General features: G+C 41.2%; 1 protein-coding gene across 1 annotated transcript in view; it reads right to left on the bottom strand.

Moving 5' to 3' along the window:
* Positions 1–21,618, bottom strand: part of Ctnnd2 (catenin delta 2) — a 791,514-nt gene that overhangs the window by 64,916 nt on the left and 704,980 nt on the right. The window contains exons 16-17 of the mRNA XM_051182606.1: positions 18,472–18,546; positions 17,320–17,470 (exon numbers count right to left, since the gene is read on the bottom strand). Of these exons, the coding sequence (XP_051038563.1) occupies positions 17,320–17,470; positions 18,472–18,546 (226 nt within the window). The remainder of the gene's footprint in view (positions 1–17,319; positions 17,471–18,471; positions 18,547–21,618) is intronic.

Here is a 21,618-nt window from a genome sequence, read left to right as displayed (position 1 = left end):
GTACCCTAAGACTTTGAATTCCTTCTTTTTCCAATCCTGAATCCTGGCCAGTTCCAGCATGAAGTTGCTATAGAGGTAGCTGTGCTCGGTCGTAGGGTACTAAGTGGTTTTAAACAAAGAAAATGTAGGTGGTGTGAAGTAAGACAGAGACTGCTATCAGAGTACCAGAGATTGCTCTGGGCAAGGACAGAACCCCAGCAGACTGCCCAGGCTATGCGATCATATGAGTGGCTCATGTTTGGATGTCTCTGTGCTAAGGAGATGGAAAGTCAACCTGTAGTACCAAGCTTTGCTTCATTGGCCTCCAGCCTCCAGAAAGAGGTCTGCCTCAAGGTCAAAACAGATATGATTGTAAGGATTCTCACATACACTCACTCACAGACACACAAGTCTGATGCTCATGCATAAGTATAATACTAGGACTCTGGAGCATGGAGTGTGGTGCCCATGTTGCCTATTGCTTGTACTTTGCTAAATATACATTTGAATTAAAAAGAGATGTCTGAGCATCAGTTTTTACTTCTGAGAAAAATCACTTCACATTTCTACACTATTCAGTAATTCTTTTGAGTTGGGACAAAATAGATAAAGGTCATGGAAACCACAAAACTTAGCCCAATGTCTTAAATATAGCAATCACTCAGCTGATGTTACCAACTGAATAGAATTACTAATAAGAAAATATTAAATGAGAAGCAGAATAGATAAAGTTAAGTAAACCTTAGAAACACTTAACCTTTATTCTTGTGTGTAACAACGACTCGGTTGTCACTCTGATTGGTAAGTGTTTTAAACACATGGATATGCTGCATAACCTTAATGGCAACATGGCTTAGGTTTCCTCTAAGGTTTTAAAAACCTTTTAAAGCAATAAGTTAGAGTTCAAAACATAGAGAGGAAAGAGCAGCATTCCAGAGAGGAGGGAGGCTGATCTGGTGAGAATCACAACCCAGTGCTGAGGTTCAGCCTGAACTATGCATGAGTACCACCTGTGAGGTTCTCAGACAGACAGACAGATGCCCAGGGCCATTGAAAGGGACAGACTCAGGAGTTCCAGGGTCAGCCCAGGGCACACACAATTCAAGATGTTTCTGAAGGCTACGGTCTGCATGCTGAATAATTTTTACTAGTCATAGCATGTAGAAATAATGTATCTTTGTTAACAGCCTTCCTTCAGCCACTAGTGACATCCTGAGTTGTCCTGACCAGGACAAAGTCTCAGTGGGACAGTAACAATGAAATGGGTGGAAACAGTTGGAAGGTGTGTATCAGGGTTTCTTGCATAGATCATTGGTTCTGTAGAGTTGAGTCTCAGCTATAAACAAACACGTAAAAGGTCTCTTGGGAATCTGAAGGCAGAACCAACACGATTTCTCATGTTTTCTTATTCCTACTCCCATACATCTTTGAAAATAGCTTTGGAAAAAATCATACAAAAACTGCTGTAGCACAGCAGGACACACACACACACACACACACACACAAGAAAACCACTCACTCATAGCCAACTAAAATTCAAAAATTCAAATGAAGTAATGGGAAAAAGTATCACAGAAACTCTATTTCATCCACACACATATAAATATATCATGCATACATATACATATACATACATACATCTATATATATTAGAGTGTTGAACCTTACCTAAAATCAGAAAAGGAATTACCGTGCTTCTTTTTCCTGGAAAATAAAGGGGCCTTGACTACAAAGTGCCTCCCACAATCCTCCATCAATTAGATTTATCCATCCCACAAGCATCTGCCTCACCACAGGCTACTCTCACTTCTAAATGTTTGTCCAAGTCTCCCATCAAGTCTTGCACTCAGTTGAAAAACACGAGCTTATTCACAGCCAGAACATCTGATGGAGACCATGGGGGAGACAAGGCATCCTCTCTGCAGCATAGGGATACTAGCAAAGATGCACTCTCCGTCAAATTCATTATAATTTAATCCCATAAGTAAATAACCTGACATTCGTATATTCCTTCCAAAAGTAATATCTGCCCCAACTAAAAGCTGAATAAGACAGAGTGACTTGGCCATCTGTCCTCTCTGTATGTATTTATCAAGTCCTCAAAAGTGATAAGATGAAGGGTGACTGCTCACATACATATGGCAAATGAAAATTTTACTAGTAAAATATAACCATCTGAAGGTGAGGATGCAAAGATTTCACTATAACCAAGATAAATGAAAAATGGGTGTTTATTGGAGAACACTTACCATATAATAATAAAGAACCAAATGAGTGTTTCTTTGCCCTTCCTATCGGATCTGCTGACCCAAGAGAAAGAAGCATTCAATTTCTGCTTCCCCAAAGGGGTGTGGCCACCGTTACAGGTTCACAGGCGAGACACTGCTAGAATTCTCCTTTTAATCTAAAGAAAGTTTTAAGCCAGATGCAAAAACTATATACAATGATAACAAATATCAAGTGTATTTCAGGAAAAGGAAAGGTAAACATACACAAATTAAAACCTGCTACCATCGAGACCTACACTTCCCAGCCCTGTTGGCTGATTGGCTTTTCCAGGGCTGGTTAACAGGCTGGGCCACATGTACATGAACTCCTGATTAAGTACAATAACTATATCATCTTGAAATTATGGGAACAAAGGTGGGCTTAGATTTTTCAGGCAGAAACACTGTTACTTCTTTTTATTTAAGAGTAGAAAACTTTACAGAAACCCAGCCTTGGTTAATGATCTACAGAAAGCCTGCCTGCCAGTGGCTAGGCATTTTATTTGATTATTCATTTTTATTTTTAAATATATATATATATATACATATATATATATATATATACACATATGTGTGTGTGTGTGTGTGTGTGTGTGTGTGTGTGTGTGTTTTGGATGCATGTGTTGTGATATTTTGTGATTTGACAAATAAAGCTTGCCTGGAAACCAGTGAGCCGAGCTAGCCACTAGGTAACCATAGAAATCTGGAAGAGCAGCCAGTGCTCTTAACCACTTTCTAGCACCCTGGCCATTTTACTTGAAGATGAAGCTTCCTTGAGATTGATTGCTTTTCTGTACTAAGGGAACTAACATATTAAATGCTTTCTAACTCTATAAAGGGAGCATTAAGTGCCACTGTCCTGATCTACAAATTCACACCATCAGCCTCCTATTTACCTGCTTCCCTCTCATGTCTAACAGATCTTTCAAACTTTCAGTTCAGAACTGAACTCCTGATTCTATCACCCGCTCCTCTCCTCTGTCCTCCTGCTGATGGCTTTTCCTTTCCATCCATCGGCGTGGCGTGTCTCAATGGGGCCACTCATTCCTGACTCTGTAGTCAAGCCTTCTTGATCACTCTCCTTCCTTATAGCTTAGAATCTAACTGACATCCAGGAAACAATCTTATGTCAATCCAGACTTGATCTCTTTGGCACAAAGCCCCAGAGAAAGAATCCAGTTCCTTAACTGTGTATGACAAGCATCAGCATCCAACTGTTCCCTGCGCAGTTGCCAGCTAGAATGCATGCCCCTGTGTTTGCTGTGTTCCAGCTGCCTCCTACACCACAGGTTTTGCACTTGATGCTCTCAGGTGTTTCCATGATTAGCTTCTATCCAAGAGTCACTTCCTGAACATTATATTGAATACCCTTTCTCATTTATACTCTGTGACCCTTTATCCTATTTTATCATCTCTATACCATGAAGCAATTATTGTTTGCTTGCTTGGGGGGACTGTCTGCAACAGCAGAACATGGCTCCATGAAGCAGAAGGCTTGATGCTAAACAGTGACTGATGTACAACAGGCATGAACAATTATTGTTCAAATGAATAAATAAATCAATTCTATTTCTTGGAAGTCAATAGACAAGGAGGAAATGACATGACACTAAGCTCTCTATAGTTAACTATTTTTATTATAGGATGATGACAACTACGTTAAACAGTCTATTATTCTTTTATGGCATAAGAGCTGGACTGTGACACTAGCAGTCGGAAAGCCAGACTTCTCTTTATATCTAATTGGTCTCTGGGAAGTTTTAAATACTACACTCATTTTCCCAATAATGACTCTCTATGTGTAGATAAGAAATGATGATCTAGCATAAAACCTGTCCTGCAGACTTATTAACTTAAAATGTAACTCTTAAATCTCATACTGTGTTCACACTCTACTCAATGAGATTCAGAAGAAAACTCAGGGAGAGATGGCTTGGGAAAATCGGGGCTCAGGCCCTTAAGACACATGTCCTCTTAAAGTTGGCCTTGGGCTGTGGGAGCAACCTTGGGGTCATAGTCCAGTTGTTCTGGAACAATGCTTTGCAAATGGAGTCCATGGACACTGAGATTCTGTGCAGTTTTTCTGGAGGGGATGTAAGGGTCTAGAGAACCCATGCCAGATTCTGTTTCCCCATGCACTGTTACTAGAAAGACCACTGGCTGGAAAACACAAGTACGCTCTTTGTGAGATTTTCCTTTCATTTCTTACACAAACAAGCCTGCTCTCTCTGCTCCAAGATGGTTCATATCCTATGGGATGGAACTAAGGTATCACAAGGCAGCCCAAATCCAGCCTGCAAAGGAAATGCATCTATGCATTGGTCGCAAATTTTTTTTTCTAAGACAGAACTTTCCAGTTGTTTAGCTTCAACAACATCAGAAGGAGGTTGAATCAAAGATGTTCATTAATATGTAATTGAAAATCGATTCCAATGATACACCCTAATGAGACTTTTGAAATGAAAGGCAAAAGAAATTCAAATCAGAGAAGCTGTTTACAGCAACAGTGAAAGGCTTTGCCAACCCTTAACCTTAGACACACAAAGGCTGTCTCCTAGATTTAAATCTATGAATCAAAACAAAACCGATGAAAATGGAATGATACTGAACCCTGTTCATTCAAACAATAAGAAGTATTAGTTTTGAGTATGATTGAGGGAAAATGGCTCATTTGTCTAAGAAATGTATTTCTAATACAATTTCACTTTTATATTTAAATTTTAACTGAGATTTGTGGCATACATATTATTTTGATGAACTGCTAATATCTATAGTAATAGATAAAGTAATAGAGAAATAGCAATTAAGACATTGATTGTTTAAAGTCTGATACCATGAGAAATATCCAAATTTAAAGTTTAATTATTTTTTATGTAAAGAACTATAAATAAGAAACTTTAGAACACAAAATGCACAAATTGGCAAAATTTGGAGAGGGAGATTTGTGAAAGGCATCTGTCTTCATAGAAGTGAAGAGATGATGGGGAATTAATAAACTTAATTCCTTTAATGAGGATTTTTTTTTATATATTGCTAAAGATGAGGATAATAGTAGATACCATACCACTGACATACAGACTGTCTTAGGTATATTTAAAAAGTTGTTTTTTACACTTAAGGGCAGGCTCCATGCTTAGCAGTAGGTGACCAACACAAAACAAACTCAATGGTATTTTGGAGGATATATTTTTTTGCCACCTAATGCTTTGTGTAGCCAACCCCCACCTTTACCTTACAGGGCTTTTTCTTATAAATTACGGTTTCTGATTTTGTTTTTATATGATTTCTGTGTGTGCAAATGTGTATGTGTGTGTGTGTGTGCACCTACATGTGTTTCTTGTGCTTTTGATTTGGCTCTTTTCTCTGCTTGTTTTGTATTATTCTTGTTTTTATATTATTATTATTATCATCATCATTATTATTATTTAGAATGTGTTTTTGTGCCCCTTCTAGGTGTAGTAAATAGGAGTGGGTTTACCTCAGATTGCCATCATCTTACCCCTTATTATTCAGAATGTTATTTTCAAGTATAGGTTGTCCTCATGACTGTGTACAGCCTGAACTCAACGTGACCTTGCCCTTGTGACTGCCTACACTTTGAACTCAAGTGAACCTTGCTCATGTGACCTTGCCTGACCCTCAGAACATCTATACATTATCTGATGTCCTGAATAAAGATGGTTATTGCACGAGACTTCGGTCTACCTCACTTTTAGGCTCCACTCTACCAGTTTCATACTGCCAAATAGAGTAAGAACTCTCCAAAGTTCCTCCTCTCTGCTTCCAGAACACCTAAATTCTCCACCCCATGCCTGCACGGAACCTATCGGAGTTGGGGTTCCTTTGGAGCCATGCAGGGAAATGACAAACAAGGTAATTAGAAGTGCTGCCTAACGATGCTACTGGGAAAGGGCAATACCATCTTCCCTCTGTGTTCTCCCTTCTGTGCTGCGCTGCTATGGGTAAAAACCTGGATGCATGCAGGAGGGCACAGTGTACTGAGGTAGGCTTGCTGCACCATTTATTACTCAGAGATCATGATGGTCATGTCAGAGGATCAAACCACAGGCTTGCAGTATGGAATAAGGATCCAGAGGAGGCCCACTCTGACTTGTAACTCAAATGGCTTATCTAATTTTAGTCTTTTGCTTAATGGAAAATATTTCCATTTTTTTCTGCTATGAAGATGATTAGGGATGGTATACTTCCTCTTCTATTAAGCAACATCTTTGACAATATTCATCAGCTAACGTCCTTGTTTCTAGTCTACTAACTCTTCATCCACAGCCTGAAGCATCAGCAGGAAAACAAAAAACAAAACAAAACAACAACAACAACAAAAAAAAGACAGTTCTAATGTTTGTTGTTGTTTTTCTTTTGCGGGGGGCAGGGGTTGGATAAATGAGAGGATAATACATACCACATAACTGTGGAATGCTCAATTCCAGGCCACTCAGGAATGTTCAATTCAGGCAATGGAATTACTTCTTGGCTTTTCCTAACTTTTTGTCATTCTTTACTTTAGTATATTAGCAACTGCCACAAAGGCAAGGTCAAAGGTTGCCTTCAAGGGGAATGAATTAGCTGCTCCTAGAGTCTGAGACAGTCTTCACACTGAAGCCCAGAAGTGTCCTTCACAAGACACATGTGACCCGTCAGGGTACAGTGACACACTTCCTTCAACAAGAACACACCTACTCCAACAAGGTCACACCTCCTAATAGTGGCACTCCCTTTGGGGGCCATTTTCTTTCAAACCACCATTTTTCATTCCACTCCCTCGATCCTAAATAATGCAAAAATGTATTCAGTCCAACTTCAAAAGTCCCCGTAGTCTATAACAGTCTCGAACTTATTTAAAAGTCTAAAGTTCAAAGTCTCTTGTAAGATGCATGGCAATCTCATAACTGTAATTCCCTGTAAAAAATCAAAATATTAAAAAAAAAGAATGGATAGCAAAAGTCAGCAAAGTCATCATCATGATATCTTTAAAGTACTCAAAGCTGGGGGGTGGGGGTGGAGAGGAGCAGCATTTCAGAATCCACACAGCAGAGAGATATTCTGAATGGCAAATCAATCAATCAATCAACCAACCAATCAATCATAAATCAATAATTTCATTTGGGAAAATGCCCAAGGGAATTAATCTTCAAAGACCCTCACTACTGGAAGAACTTAAGGACTTCTCCATTCAGGCAGAAGGGACTTACTCTAGATGTGGGTGAATGATACAGGGTGCGTAGGATGAAATGAAGAGACCAAGTATAAGATAGAAGTGAGAAAGGAGGGGAGGGAGGAGGGTAGATTTAGAGCCCTGAAATAAGGTAGAGAGAAAGCAGGGACAGTACGAGAGAGGAGGTGAGGGGTTAGGCATGTGTATCTTAGAAATGAAGATTATGAATCAATCAAACATCATCATGCTCTAGCTAAGACTGTCTACTGCTCTCAATTTTCCTTAGCTGTCTGTAGTTTTTTTTGTGGTTGCAGCCTCCTGAGCCTCGCCCCCATACACATTAGCGTGTATACTGGTGTCCTTGTTCAACTCATGTTCACGCAACCACATTGCTGGGACTTATGGGGGTAGTTCTGATTTCAAAAAAAAAAATGAAGAAATCAGTTTTTTAAAAATGTGCCTATGGTAGGAAGAATCATCGTGGAGATTATTGAGGGAGAAAGTGATTTGTTTGAGAAATCCAGGCAGTTGGCTTATGTTGTATCATTTACACTCGGGAACCCTGAATCTGTCTCAAGGGAAGCCACTTAAAGGTGTCAGGGTCTCAAGAATGATGGGTGATGTCTGTGCAGGAAGCTGAGAAGGGACAGAGAAGGGACTCTGGGCCAGAACCAAGAGACAGAGGTGAGCAGGCAGGGAGGAGAACTCAAGAACTGGATCAAAAGATTTACCTCAAGGAGTGAAGGAAAATGTAGAGAAGAAATCAGCATTCCAACACATTCCTCACTGGGCAAAAGGCAGCAAGCAGAGAGTCAGGGTGCGAATTAGAAGAATGAACCTGATGGTGACTGAAAGTTAAAACTATTAGGTCTCTAACATTTAAAAGTAATAAGGTCACTTTTAAAATGGCCTGACTCACACAGGCATCAGGAACATTTGTCTGTGAACCTAATTAAAGATTTAATACTATTCCTTTCTATTCCATGGCTATAACTTGTCTTTCTGACAAGCAAATTAAACTGTTGAAATCTCGAGGTGAGGACCACTGGAGTTTTATCTTTTGGTCTGTCTTGAGCACAGGGTACCCTCTAATGCTGGAGCTGCGATGTTAGTCATTCCTACTTGGAGTCAGCACAGCACACAGTGACTTCTATCAACTTCATCCCAGGTTGTCTGTTCCAAGCATTTATCAAATGACAATAGGGAGGATCGGTATTGCCAGGGGTTCAGAGGATACATGTGCATTAGGGGATGGGTGTCTTTTGTCTTTTTAATTGTTGTACTTTGGAAAGTTATTTGTTCTACTTGATACTGATTAAAGGTCTAACATACAAAATTAAATAAGAAGTTTCATTACAAATAAAAGACAGCCATTTCTATCACAGTAATGAATCATGAACTTCCTAGAATATGAGAGATGAAAACCCTTTTGTATATCAAAGGTCTGTGAAAAAATTTCAGGAGAGTCTAAGAGGGGCTTCTGGGAGCTGATCCAACCATGCTTGTCACTAATTGTGCCTTGGCTCCTCTCTGGGCCCAGGCACATAATGAAATGGTTCTTCTTGACTCATTGGACTTTGGATCAAAACCCACTCTTGTGGAAACCATTTCATAGCTTTACAGTAAATATGTTCCCCCAAGAGTTAAGCTTAGCAGCAGGCCTGGTTCAGGACCATTCCTCTGGAAGGCAACTCCTCTCTGTAAGCAATGTTAAAGACATAGGAGGGATAGTTACCCATCTAATGCCCTTTTCCTTCCCAGAATTCCCCCCAGTAGTGTAGTTGCTTACAGAGCCACTGTCTCTGAGGTTCAGCTGGGTCTGTTTAACTTTTCCTTTTTCTTCTTTTCTGTATCTTCCTTTTCAGCACTAATCTGTGCCTAAGTATGTTTCTCTTGGTGCTTGGCCTTCCTTATTCTTTTTCTAATGCTACTGTCCCTGCCACTTGGCTGTTTGTGGAGTACATGTCCAATGTCTATGATGACTTAATTCAAATAGCATGGCCTGTCTTCTTTGCTTCTCCAGATTTCCTTTCCTGACAGTTGCACAGGTTTACAGCTTGTCACCTTGAAGTTCTTTGAAAGTGTAATAAAAATTTCCTCAAGCTTCACTTTGAGTTTGCTCTGAAAATCTGGGGTCACCATGCCTAAGACCTCCAAGAAGAGAATGCTCATTTTCCTGTACCAATAGCCCAACACCCTTGCCTTGGACTTAGGCTACCTGGATAGCCACAGCCACATCTTTCAGCTTCTAGTTCATTCCTTCCCTGGCCTGTACCTGAGCAGTCACTGTGTTCTCTGTCCCTTATGACTGATTACCTCTGAATGCCTGCCTCCCCCTGTTGCATCATGTGCACATTCATGGTAGAACCTCTTGCCCATCTCACTTTGGCTACCTTCTGACACCATTTCAATATTAAAATTGACTGCGTAATGACAAGTGTACTCGCCTGCTTGGCCATTCCTCAAAATCCAACAGGATAAATAACAAATATAAGCAATGTTGGCTAAAAGAGTATTCATCTTACACATTTTAAGGCCTTTGCACAACATTATTTTTAGTATTAGAGAGTAAAACTTCCCATATGGTCAAGACTTGTGTGTATGTGGCGTCCGTGAGTGGGAGAGGTGACAAGGGGAAAAGGTGACAGTTCATGCTTCAGCAGGGATGCAATTTAAACATCTTATCCTCCTAAAGTCCTCTCTGCTGCTTTTAAATTCTCAAGATTTGATAGGATGTTTGCAGAGAGCCACTCCATTCCTCGCATATCCCCTTGTCTAAGCATTTTCTTCAAACTGTTTGCCTAGGCATTAGATGAATGCCTAGTCACCAGGAAGCCCTGCCCGCTTTCCCTTGCCTTCTCTTAACTCTTTAAGCTGAATTGGAATCAACTGGAAATTTCTCATTTTTGCATTTTACCTACATGAAACATTTCCAAAGGATGAACCATTAAACTCCTGTCTAATAACATAATTTTTGACTCCTTTGATTTATTTATAATTGACCTTCCAAGGAATTCTTATCTGCCAGCTGCAGCCACCAACATTCCCCAATAGGTGTCAAAACTTAATTAACAAAGAACTTGTGGCTTCATAGAAAAGAGAGGCATCCTGTAGGACACCGGATTCTGGGGGTCAGGACACAATCAACCTATCTCAAATTGTGAAGTTTTGGCTGAAGCTGAACTTTCCTTCTGTTAGGTAGGGTCTGGCTTGTGAGACCGAATTACTAAAGTGAGAGAGCATAAATCACCCTGTCTGTGAAATCAGGCCTCTTCTTAAAATACTAATTGAAATTACATGTGTTTTAATTAAAACAACATCTGCCCCGGGCTGAAGAGCATGTTTTGATATGCAAAGAAGGTAGATTTCTACACTTTCCACAGATCTACTTAATAAAGTGAAGTTATCCATTCCCAGGACTAGAAATGGCCTCCTGGGTGTCCTGAGGTTTCTAGAGTTCCTGGACACAGATGAAACTTGTCAGGCTCAAGGGCACATATGAAGAAGGTACTATTGGCATCATGTGATGTATACTGGTTGGGAGGTCTACCATCTTTTAGGGACACATAGTAGGAAAAGGTTCAGAAAAAGCCTGGGTTGCCTCGTGCCTCCCTTGGCTGGGAAGGCAATGCCCCAAGAGGAGCCCAACTAGCTGATAAACAATTCAGACAATGTGAAGAATGGCTCATACAACATTAGGACCAGCCCAAGACGAGTTGTATTCTTGTGGCTCACAACAGTGGGGTAGACCAAGTGACCCCATTCTAATACAGCAGTGTGTGTGTGTGTGTGTGTGTGTGTGTGTGTGTAGTCTTACAAGTCAGAAGGAAGAGGCAAATGGACTCTGGCTCATGAACTGATGTACAGGCTCTTATCTTCAGCTTAGCGAGATGTACAAAAGCTAGCCTTCTAGCTTTTATGACAGCATTCCACTCTTGGCCTGCCAGAGATGTGCTAAGGAAGGCACTCCATGGGGTATGTCAACACACTCAGGGGCCTTGCCAACACAGAGGTTTTGGCAGTGACTGAGCCACACATGGACAGTGTTATTTTCCACCCAGTCTCATCTAAATCAGCAGGAAAATGAGTCTGCTTAGAATCCTGGATTTGACAGAACATCTGCACCATTCTCCTGTATTCCTGAACTCTATGGGAAAAGGCTGAACCAGACAATTCCTGAACCATTCTCATTTCATTTGTGATTCTCAAATCCCTCTCTATATACACTCTTCAAAATAAGCAACATGTGCTATTTATTTATCACTAAACTCATCCAGCAAATATATTTTGAGTACTTCTTATGGGCATATACAAGCTCCAGGCATTGTGAAACATCAAAATAAAAGTAAATACAACTCAGGAATAAACCTTGATAGGTTATCCAATCCCAAGAAGTCAGTTTTAAACATATATGTATGTATGTATACACACACACACACACACTAGCAACATTAACTGAATTTAGCAGATATGTGTATACACATTTGGCAATAATAATAATTAAATAACTTGTCAATAGTTTGTAAAGGGAGTAGAGGAGGGACTTTGGAGGAGTTGGATGGTGAGAGAAAAGGGTAGTTATGATATAAAGATAGCGCTTGCATATAGAATTCTAAAAATGAAATTTAAATTTCAAAACAGTAAATAATTAAATACAACTCTATCCCTAACCTGATACCTCCTGCTTCAGAGAATAGTACAGTCAGTGCAAGTGTGAAAAAAATCACACAATGGATAAGACTTTTCAAGTATTTGCTACCCAAAAAGCTCTGAGTTAAGGAAACAGTTTTCATCAGGGGGGAATACTTGAGCTTAATGACATAGGAGATCAGGAGGTACAAGTTCACACATGCCTTAGGGCTTTTCTGTTGGGTTTGTCAATGATGGGTGTGGATTGGGCCTCCATTAGGAACTGTCCAAGTGCTGAAATGGGAGGCAAATTGGAAACTAAGTGAGGCGGTATGGTACGCCCTTTTCATGGAAACTAATTACTACCATTCTTTTCAACAGCCTTCATTACATTGAAGGATAATTAACATTTCTGAAGGCTTCAAAGGCTACTGAGCCACGCCATTAAGAATCCAGGAGCTATCTATAGTATGTTTATCATCAGTTTGCAGAGATGTATACATAACCATGGAAAACAGCCCAATGAGAAGATGGAGGCAGTTATGCTCCCGAGTGTGATGTTATTTGCTTCTCAGTAGATGTAATGGGGGAAAGTGTGACTATTGCTTACTCATCAGCTTCCTGAAAAGGGGCTCCTCTAAAGATGATCTACCCCTTGAATTCAAATGTGGTTGTATGCCCACTCTCATGGCAATTAAGAGAATAGTTTGAGAGAGTTTTGATTTAAACTGAAACCCCAGAACCAGTGACAGTGATTGGAAAAGCTGGATTCCTTCTGAAATTCAAAGTGCCTGCCTGCAATAGAAAAGCTAAGGAGAAAATGGACTGAATTTCTGGTTGTTCATTTACACAAAATCCTTTTTGTTGGTTGATTTTTTTTTTAATTTGTTTACTTAATATTTTTTTCTGATACAGAATATAAGATTATAGTTGTATCAGAAAAATCTATCTCTGCTATTCATTCTGCAAATTCTTATCATGTCCTTATTGGGGGTCACATACAGTTCCAAGCACATGGAATACATCAGAAAATAAGACAAGGCTCCTTATTAGCTCGTGTCCCAGTGGAGGGGACAGAAACAAGACCAGAAAATAATGTTACATAGGGATGTCCTCATCATGTTGGAGTTACGTCAAAACACGACACTATTAAGTTGAGAATATTGTAATCCTATGCATTTAATACACCTAACTTACATCACAGCTGAGCAACACAGTGCATGGCATATGAGTTCTTTCCCCCATGATCCCATGGCTGATCGGGAGTTGTCGTTTAATGCCACTGCCCAGTGTTGACAAATCATCAGCATGAAATAAAATGAAAATTAAAAAATTCAAAGCAATTTCTTATAGGTGCATATTATCATAAAGTTGAAAGGCTCTAAGTAAAGCCAACTTAAATAGGGATCATGTCTATTGAAAATCAGTTGAGGGAGGACATAAGGTGGGTTGGTGGATGGGAAAGTGGCATTTGCTGAAGTGAGGGCAGAGTGAGTGTACAAAGAGGATCTTTTGAGACCATGAACCCAGGGGAGCTCACCAACACTTCCAGGGAGAGCTGACAGAAAGGACAAGATGGCCACACTTGCCTTTCTTTGTTGCTGCTGCTGTTGTCCTTGGTTCAAAGTCATTGTTTCTCCTCAATGTGTGAAGTGCTATATAGCATTTCTCCATACAAACATCACTTTGATACAATATTTAGAGTCAACTAGTTGACAAGAGTCCTGGGTGCTTTCTCCTAAACAGAATCTTAACGTTTTGTTAAATTCTATTCTTTTCATTCACACACAAAAAAGTTGTTGCTTTCATAGAGCCCGGGGCTTCAGTGTTTTCAGCTCTGTTTCTGAATGGCTGCTTCCATTTCCTATGTGGTGACATCTGCTGGAAACGGCTTAATGGACAATTTGGAGCTTTAAGTCTTCCAAGCTCAGACGGGCCATTGGACAACTGACTTCAGAGAAACAAGATATGCCCAGGAGCTATAAGGCCAATCGATAGTTCACTATTTTGTTACATATTAATCCAAAAGAAGACATAAAACACGTAAGCGCACAATACCTAGTACTTAACATCCAGGCAGTAGACTGATTAGCTATTGATTTTTCCCCCACTATGTTACAGAGAAGCTATGAGGCTTTTATTGGAAGGCCTGTTGCTGGTCCTGTCTGGAATAACTATTTAAGGAAAGGAAACCTGCATATGCAGAGGGTCCCTTGACCTTTTGATCTACTAGCTTAGTTTAAATGCACAAAGCACATGGAGTCTGCAAATCCTAAAATTAAGCCCAACCCAAGAACAAATACCAAATCTGCAAGTTTATGTCCTCCTTTATAATCTATCCTTAGAGATGCTGACCTGAAGTCTGATATTATTCTGAGTAAATAAATGGCTGCAAACCTGCTCATACTTTGGTTCTGAGTCGAGGATCTGATGTGCACTGGGAAATGGCAGGGGGAAAGGATCATGCCCTGGACACTGAGGGTTTATTCAGCACACCATACCTGGCTCCTGAAGGGATAGAGCTTTGCCCACACGTATACCACGTCTCCAAATTTGCCAGATGGTACAGTAAACAACACCTTGGCTTCTGTGGTTGGTCCAACTTCCTGCAGATCCCATCTACTGACAACTGTCACCTACTGCAATGCTGTTGGATGGAAGTCTGTAAACTGTCCAGGAGTCATAGAAGATGCCCAGGAGGAACTCTGCCATCTCCTCAACTCCAGTGCCACCCTTGTGACAGAGAACTGTGGAGCTTGTGCCACCTCCCTGTAGGTTCCTGCGGATTCTTCAGTTTCTAGGCATCAACTAGCCTTTGTCCAGCACCTTCCCACTTACTGAGAGGCACAAGAAGGCCTCTCTGACCCAGGATTCCACTACTTCCTCTGCTACAGAAACGAGGCTTCTTGAAGGTTCAAAACCCATTGACTTATTCCAGATCCCACCGTAGTGCACCATTTGCAGATGCTGCCCCTTCAGCTTGGATTCTCTTACCTCTACAGGTCTGCAAAGCCACCTTCCTTTAGGCCTCAACTGGAAGATTTACCAACCACTCCCCATGTAACCTCATTTAAAATCACACCCTTAAAGTGTAAAAGCTGAATACAGGAGAGCAAAAATGAATCCTTATCTCAGTCAATATATAAAGCTAAGCCCAAACTAGTTTGCATAATTAAATGTGAAATTGCATAATGTTTTAAAGAAACATATAGGGGAAAGCCATACAATAATGAGGTTTTACAGATCTGACCATAAAAGCTCAGCAAGACAACTCAAAACATGCATGCAGGATTGCATCAAACTGAAAAGGTTCTAAGGGTGTGAGTGACAGCACCTGAAGACCAACACCGGAGGGTTGAGATGAATGAAATGTTTCAAAGCCCAAACCTGATATGGGGCCAATACCAAGTCACACACAAAATCAAATCCAATAGCAAGAAAACAGCTCATGTTAAAATTGAGACATAACTAGACATGTCTCAAAAGGAGACATCCAGATGGCCAAGAGATAGCTGAGAAATTACACAACATTACTAATCACTACCAGAACGAAAATCAATCTACAATGACAAATCATCTCACACCTGTCAAACTAGCTTTTAAAAATGAAGATAAGTGTGGCGAAGGGGGAACCTTTCCCTGTGTTTTGATGGTGGGATTATAAGTTACTAGAGAAATCATGGGAAATGTTATGGAAGTCACATCCAAAAACTGAAACTAGAATTACCTATGATCTAGCAATTAAATTTCTGGGTGCATATCCACAACCTGTGTTCATCAATGCCTGAGTGCATGAAGGTGGTGTATCCAATAGATTGTTCTTCAGACTCAAACTAAAAGGAAATGATGTCATTTGTGACACCTTGGGTGGAAGTGGGGGGCCATCCATGGCAAGGGGAATATGAATATAAAATGAATGTACTCTTAGAAGCAAGAGCGGAATGTTGGTTATTGAAGGCTACCAGCTGGGGGTGATGGGTTGATGTTGGTCAAAGGGTAAAAAAAAAAAAAAAAAAAAAAAAAAAAAAGGATTTTAAAAGATTTTTTTTATTTTTAATTATAGAGCAACATTTTGAATGTTCTTTTACATGTAAATACTGATTCCAGCATAGTGGTTCAGGTCTGTAATCCTATCATAAGGAAGATTGAGGCAAAGCAGTTATAACTTTGGGGACAGCTTTGTTTATTCAACCCATCCAAGGACAGCATGAACTACATGTGGCAACCTTGACAAAGTTTGTGAAATACTATGTTAACTGTAACTTGATTTGACCATTCCACGTTTTGTGTGTGTTAATGCCACTTTGTGTTCTAATTATACAATTATATAACATGTAATAAGACAGCCCACAACCATTTCTAGAATCTTATACAAGACACATAAGCTCACACATTCCATTAATCTACATATAAGGAATGTTCAGATCAGGGGAGTCTGACGTCACGGAGCAGCTTGTTGGCATCTGCAGTTAGAGGAATACAATCTGCTTAACGGGTTTCCTTTGGGATGAGGAATGAATATCTTCTGGAACCAAGAGGTGGCAATGATATGGCATTGGAAAAACATGAAACACCATGGACTTGCACATTTTAAATGGCTAAGTGGTTATGAAATTTAAATGCATCTGAAAAAACTTGCAAGTTCATCAGTGACAGCTTCAGTTATCACTGCCCCCAAAGAACACTTACAGGCAGCACGTGACTCATTATTTGTCTTGGTTATTGTATGGAATGTCTCAAGGCTTCCTGTCCATTGCACACATTGGTATAACTCTCTGGACCTAGAACAGGCCCGGAACTAACAGGGAATGAGGAATTATTTGTCGAAGAGGCACATACATAAATTACCTCTCCAATGCCCCCTTAATAAAAGATCTTTGCTATTTCTTAGGAGAGATTATTTCATTTTAAGTAGGATGAAACAATACAGGAACACATAACCAAACATATAAATGCAAAGGCATAGAGAATGGGGAAAAAAGGAGGTGAGCTCTATCAGGCTCCCTAATTTCACCACGTAGGAAGCAAACAAACACCACAGCAGAGCCTCAGACTACTGGGACAACAGGATTGAACATGAAGCATGGGTGTGTGTGTGGGGCGGTTCCCTTTCCATTTGTAAGAATTAAAAACCACATTTCCCTTTAAATTCTAAAGGACCAGCCAGTGTACCGATCAAAGCAGGAGAGCACCCACATATGCCTATGCTCTCAAGAAGAATTCAGCCCCTCCCCCCACACCTGTGCAAAAAAGCCCAGGTAGAGAACTTACCGATGAGTTCCTTATTTCTGACATCCAAGGCCATGTTCCGGAGTGCCGTAGCCACTGCGCAAACTACACGGTCATTGTCTATTCGAAGGAGCTCCACAAGAATGGGCAGGCCTTTCTCTTTCCGGACAGCGGCTCGGATATATACAGACCACTGTCAAAAGAGGGAAGGCAGAGGAGATTAGAAAGAGGTAGTGAGAAGCCCTAGAAAGCCAATAGCTCTGAGGGTTGTCAGACGGCTGTTCACAGGAGCCAAAAAGGTTGACTTGCCGTGACCTAGCTGCAGAATAGGCTGAATACGTTAGACATGCATTGGGAGGTGTTAACCTTTCCCCTCTGAACCTAAGATAGAAGTTCCAGGGTCACCCCATGGACCACAATTCCTCTCTCTGGTGACAGCATTTTCAGCACTGGGAGCTAAATGCCACCTACAGGATGTGGACACATGATACTATAAGAGATGGAGGTTTGGGGTGGATAGAGCTGACCACTGACATTAGAGAAATAAAACAACAAGAACCACCAAATCACAGGAAGTGGTGGTGTGGGTTAAATATGGGTGGCCTTTGTTAAGAGCTCTGAGGTGGCCCCTAGAGACCAACTGCCATGCATGCAAAGGAAGGGACCCTTTGTTCATGGAGGAGAAATGAGTAATATAAAGAATATAGGACTGGGAAGAGGGAAATATGAGATTGAGTAGCAAGAGTGAAAACGGTCACACTTATTGAAATACGAACATTAAGATAAAAATGTATTATTTCCAGGGCTATCATCCAATGTCCCATAATTTTTTTTGGTTTGGGGTTGGTACCCTTATGCAACACAGCTGACATTTTCTGTTAAATGAAGAGTACCATTGGGCAGATAAAGCCCCGGGACTCAGTCATTTAACAAAATGCAGGGAGCCTGAGCTTTGTAGACATGCACATATGTTTTATATTGTTCCATAGTGTTCCATAGATAGCTGTGAGAAAAACTGACTGTAAGGGTTCGATTGGTCATGATTACATTTATGATCTGGAAAAAATACATTCAGGAAAGAAGATTCAGATTCTAAGGGAATCAGTCCTTCCCCACCCTTCCCCCACCAGGCCCACTCCAGCCTCCCCCCCCCCAAATCCCCATAGGGACAGGCACCCCAGAGCTGGCTCTCACCTGTGGCAGGCAGGGAGCCCCCTCTGGCAGTGAACGTAGGGCATACGCCATGCCTGCCACATCCTCAGCCCAGCCCTGCATGAAATATGAGATTAAAAAAAACAAACAACTTCATCCTGTCCTACGTTAGAAGTCACATTCACATTCTGTTTATCACCATCATCCAAGAGCGCACACTCTTCTTTTTTCTCCCTTGTGCTAGAGGGGGAGGCACACAGATAAAACTCACCAGGGCACCTGTCAGCCCGTTCAGCAGCCCCATGTACAGAAGCAAGGACACCACATTCAGGAGCCCAGTTGACAGTGGAGAATCGCCAAGGTTTGGAAATCACTAACCTAGATTACGTTGTGTGGCTCTCACACCATTTCCCTGAGAGGGAGTGCTCCACCTGGCATCAAGTGCCCACTTCCATGTGTGCATCTGCCCCTCCCCCACAAAGAAACATGCCTTCTCTAGACACATCCCTTTCTCTATCTGAGTGTCTAGTACCCAGCCCAGAAAAGAGTGAAGCCTATGCTTATGCAGCCACTTATGGCTGACCTTTTCTATAAAATTAAGGAGAGAACCTGGAGTGCAGAGAATGGGATTGAGAGCATAGGCCTTAGAGATAGCTCCCTTTCCACTACCAAGTCTTCCTCCCAAGTGTGCTCTTGGTTTATACAGTTGATGTTTCTTCTAATTCCCAAACCACAGGAAGATCAGAATAATCACTTTATCAATAAGGACATTTAAATATAAAATGTTAATAACCTCATCACAAGAGATACCCGTGTTCCCAAATCTGCTTCTCCTCTCTCTCTCTCTCTCTCTCTCTCTCTCTCTCTCTCTCTCTCTCTCTCTCTCTCTGTCTGTCTGCTGCTGTCACTCCTTCTGACCATGTGATTTCTTTTGACAAGCCTTCAAACTGGTTTGCCTTTGACTTTCATCCTCCACACTGCTGTATCTGTAATGTCCCTAAATGGGAAAGCTATGACATTCTTGGAAGGTCCAGTACTGCACTCACCTCCCCTATGATGGATAAAAAGATGGTCTTGTGAGTGGAGATTGAAGAGAGTGAGTCCCTTTAACTCTGATGGGAACTTGGGAGGAAACAAAACAAAATAAAACTCCCCCCCAAAAAATGACCATGTAGGCTTCCAATAGGCATGAGTTCTGGATACATATTTTGAAATATAAAAAGTGATAGCCTGGTGACAGATTTGATATTCAGGTGATTTAGGAGCTGAACATTCTTTTGTTTTTGGAATGCATGCGTGCGTGCGTGCGTGCGTGCGTGCGTGCGTGTGTGTGTGTGTGTGTGTGTGTGTGTGTGTGTTGGGGGGGCTGCAAATCTGCATGTTTCTAGACTTTGCAAGATAGGAGGTAGTAATGTTCTTAAGCCGTTAGCCTGGAAGTTCAGGGTGTGGGCTGGAAACCCATGATGAGTCACCCAGTAAGGTGTTAAAAGAACAGAAGGCATACTGTAGCTAAAGCTGCCTGGGAACTGTGGAATGCTTCACAGGTTCCAGTAGTGTAGGATGACTAGGCTCACACAGCCAGTGGTGGCTTGAAAGGTGTATGGGCTGCCAAACACTGTAGGCAAAAAGTACGGGTGTCAATGAAGTAAGTGGACAGCAGAGAAAGGTGAACATAATGCATCCCGATTGGGGTACATTACCTGACTGAGTCCTGGTGTTTTGTCAACAGATGGAGTATGCCCTGAGCAGGGCAGCACGAAGGGCAGAGACGAACCAGATGTGACAAGGATGCCACTGAGAAGAGTGATCCATGATCAGGATAAGATGCTGCATACTATCAAAAGCAGCAGAGAAAGAGGGAGAAGCAAGAACAGGGAGGAGGAAAAAGAGGAAGGGAGAACACAAGGACCTGGCACAAAAGCAGAACAGGATGCCAGATTCAAATTGTCCCTGACATGGTGATTTCCCAAAGACAGCTCAGCTAACAGCTGAAGCACGTTAGCTAACACCTAACAACGCACTTCCCAGGACACCTAACATCTTTGTATGTTTGAACTTATTTAATCCTCAACTCTGTGAAGCAGGTGCCATCACTAGTCATGTTTTACAGGTGAGACAGGGGAAGTACAGCATGATGCAGACCAGGAATGCTTAACCTGGTCTTGAATTCACAAAGCACTATCCCTGAGTTGGTGTGCTTGACATGCATTCTCTTTTGTCCCTCAGAAGGGAAGCTTCCATTATGAACATCTTCATCCCATAGTTTATAGAATTCTTTAGCTAATCAACTAATGTTGGTTTTCATTTAATCATTTTTGGTTGAAAATAATCCATTTAACTTCCCTCTAAACTCTTGTGTTAAAAATAGTTAAGTATTACAAACTGCCCCACTGGGCACTTAAATCTATTCTTGGAAACAGCTGTTCTGATCCATTGAGGACAATGAGAAAGCCACGTGTGACTGAAATATCTTGTCTGTGTCAAAAAAGGGCCACTTTTGTTTACATGGAATGAGACAATATTTCAAACAATAAACACTGTGTTCTTCCTTTTACTCCAGGGCAGAGGTTTGGACCACGGTTCAACTTCACAAGATGTTGCCAAAACAGGACAGAGAAGAAAAAGCAAGTGGTTGTTTTCAAGGCTAGCACACCAGGTAAAGACTTGTGTGGACTAAAAGAGGATTAGAAGCAAAAAACCAATTTGTTCAGTTTTCAGAGGCTACACAGAGTCTCCAAACTGGTGTGGGGGATATTACAAGAAGAAGGAAGAGATATAATAGTATTTTGTAAGCTGTCACCACGACACTGGAGTGTCTAGAGGCAAGTTGCTGATGTGGGTGAGGGTACAGTGTTACTTTCTCCTTCCCCCATCAACAAAGATGGCAGGACGGAGTCATTGAAGGATTTCCCTTATTGGACTAATGAGATTTTCAGTATTCTCTTGGAGAAATCCAGGAAGTATGAAGTGTCCAGTGTCGCCAGGGGTAGTCAGTCCCAAGGGCTTCTATGAGCTGAAGAGTGAAGGAGAAAAGAGCTATAGACAAGAATTATAGAGGGGTTATTTGGCTCAGAAGCAGGTGACTCATGTGAATTGTTAGCATGGAGGAGATATGCTGCATGCAAAGATGCTCAACTTTGAGGCGAGGCTGAGAGTGGGCAATAGAGGTGTCCCAGCCACCAACCATCA

The sequence above is a fragment of the Phodopus roborovskii genome, unplaced genomic scaffold (assembly GCF_943737965.1).
Source record: "Phodopus roborovskii unplaced genomic scaffold, PHOROB, whole genome shotgun sequence".
NCBI lineage: Eukaryota > Metazoa > Chordata > Mammalia > Rodentia > Cricetidae > Phodopus > Phodopus roborovskii.
Note: the sequence above shows the minus strand (reverse complement) of the source record. Positions and strands in the feature narration are given on the sequence as shown.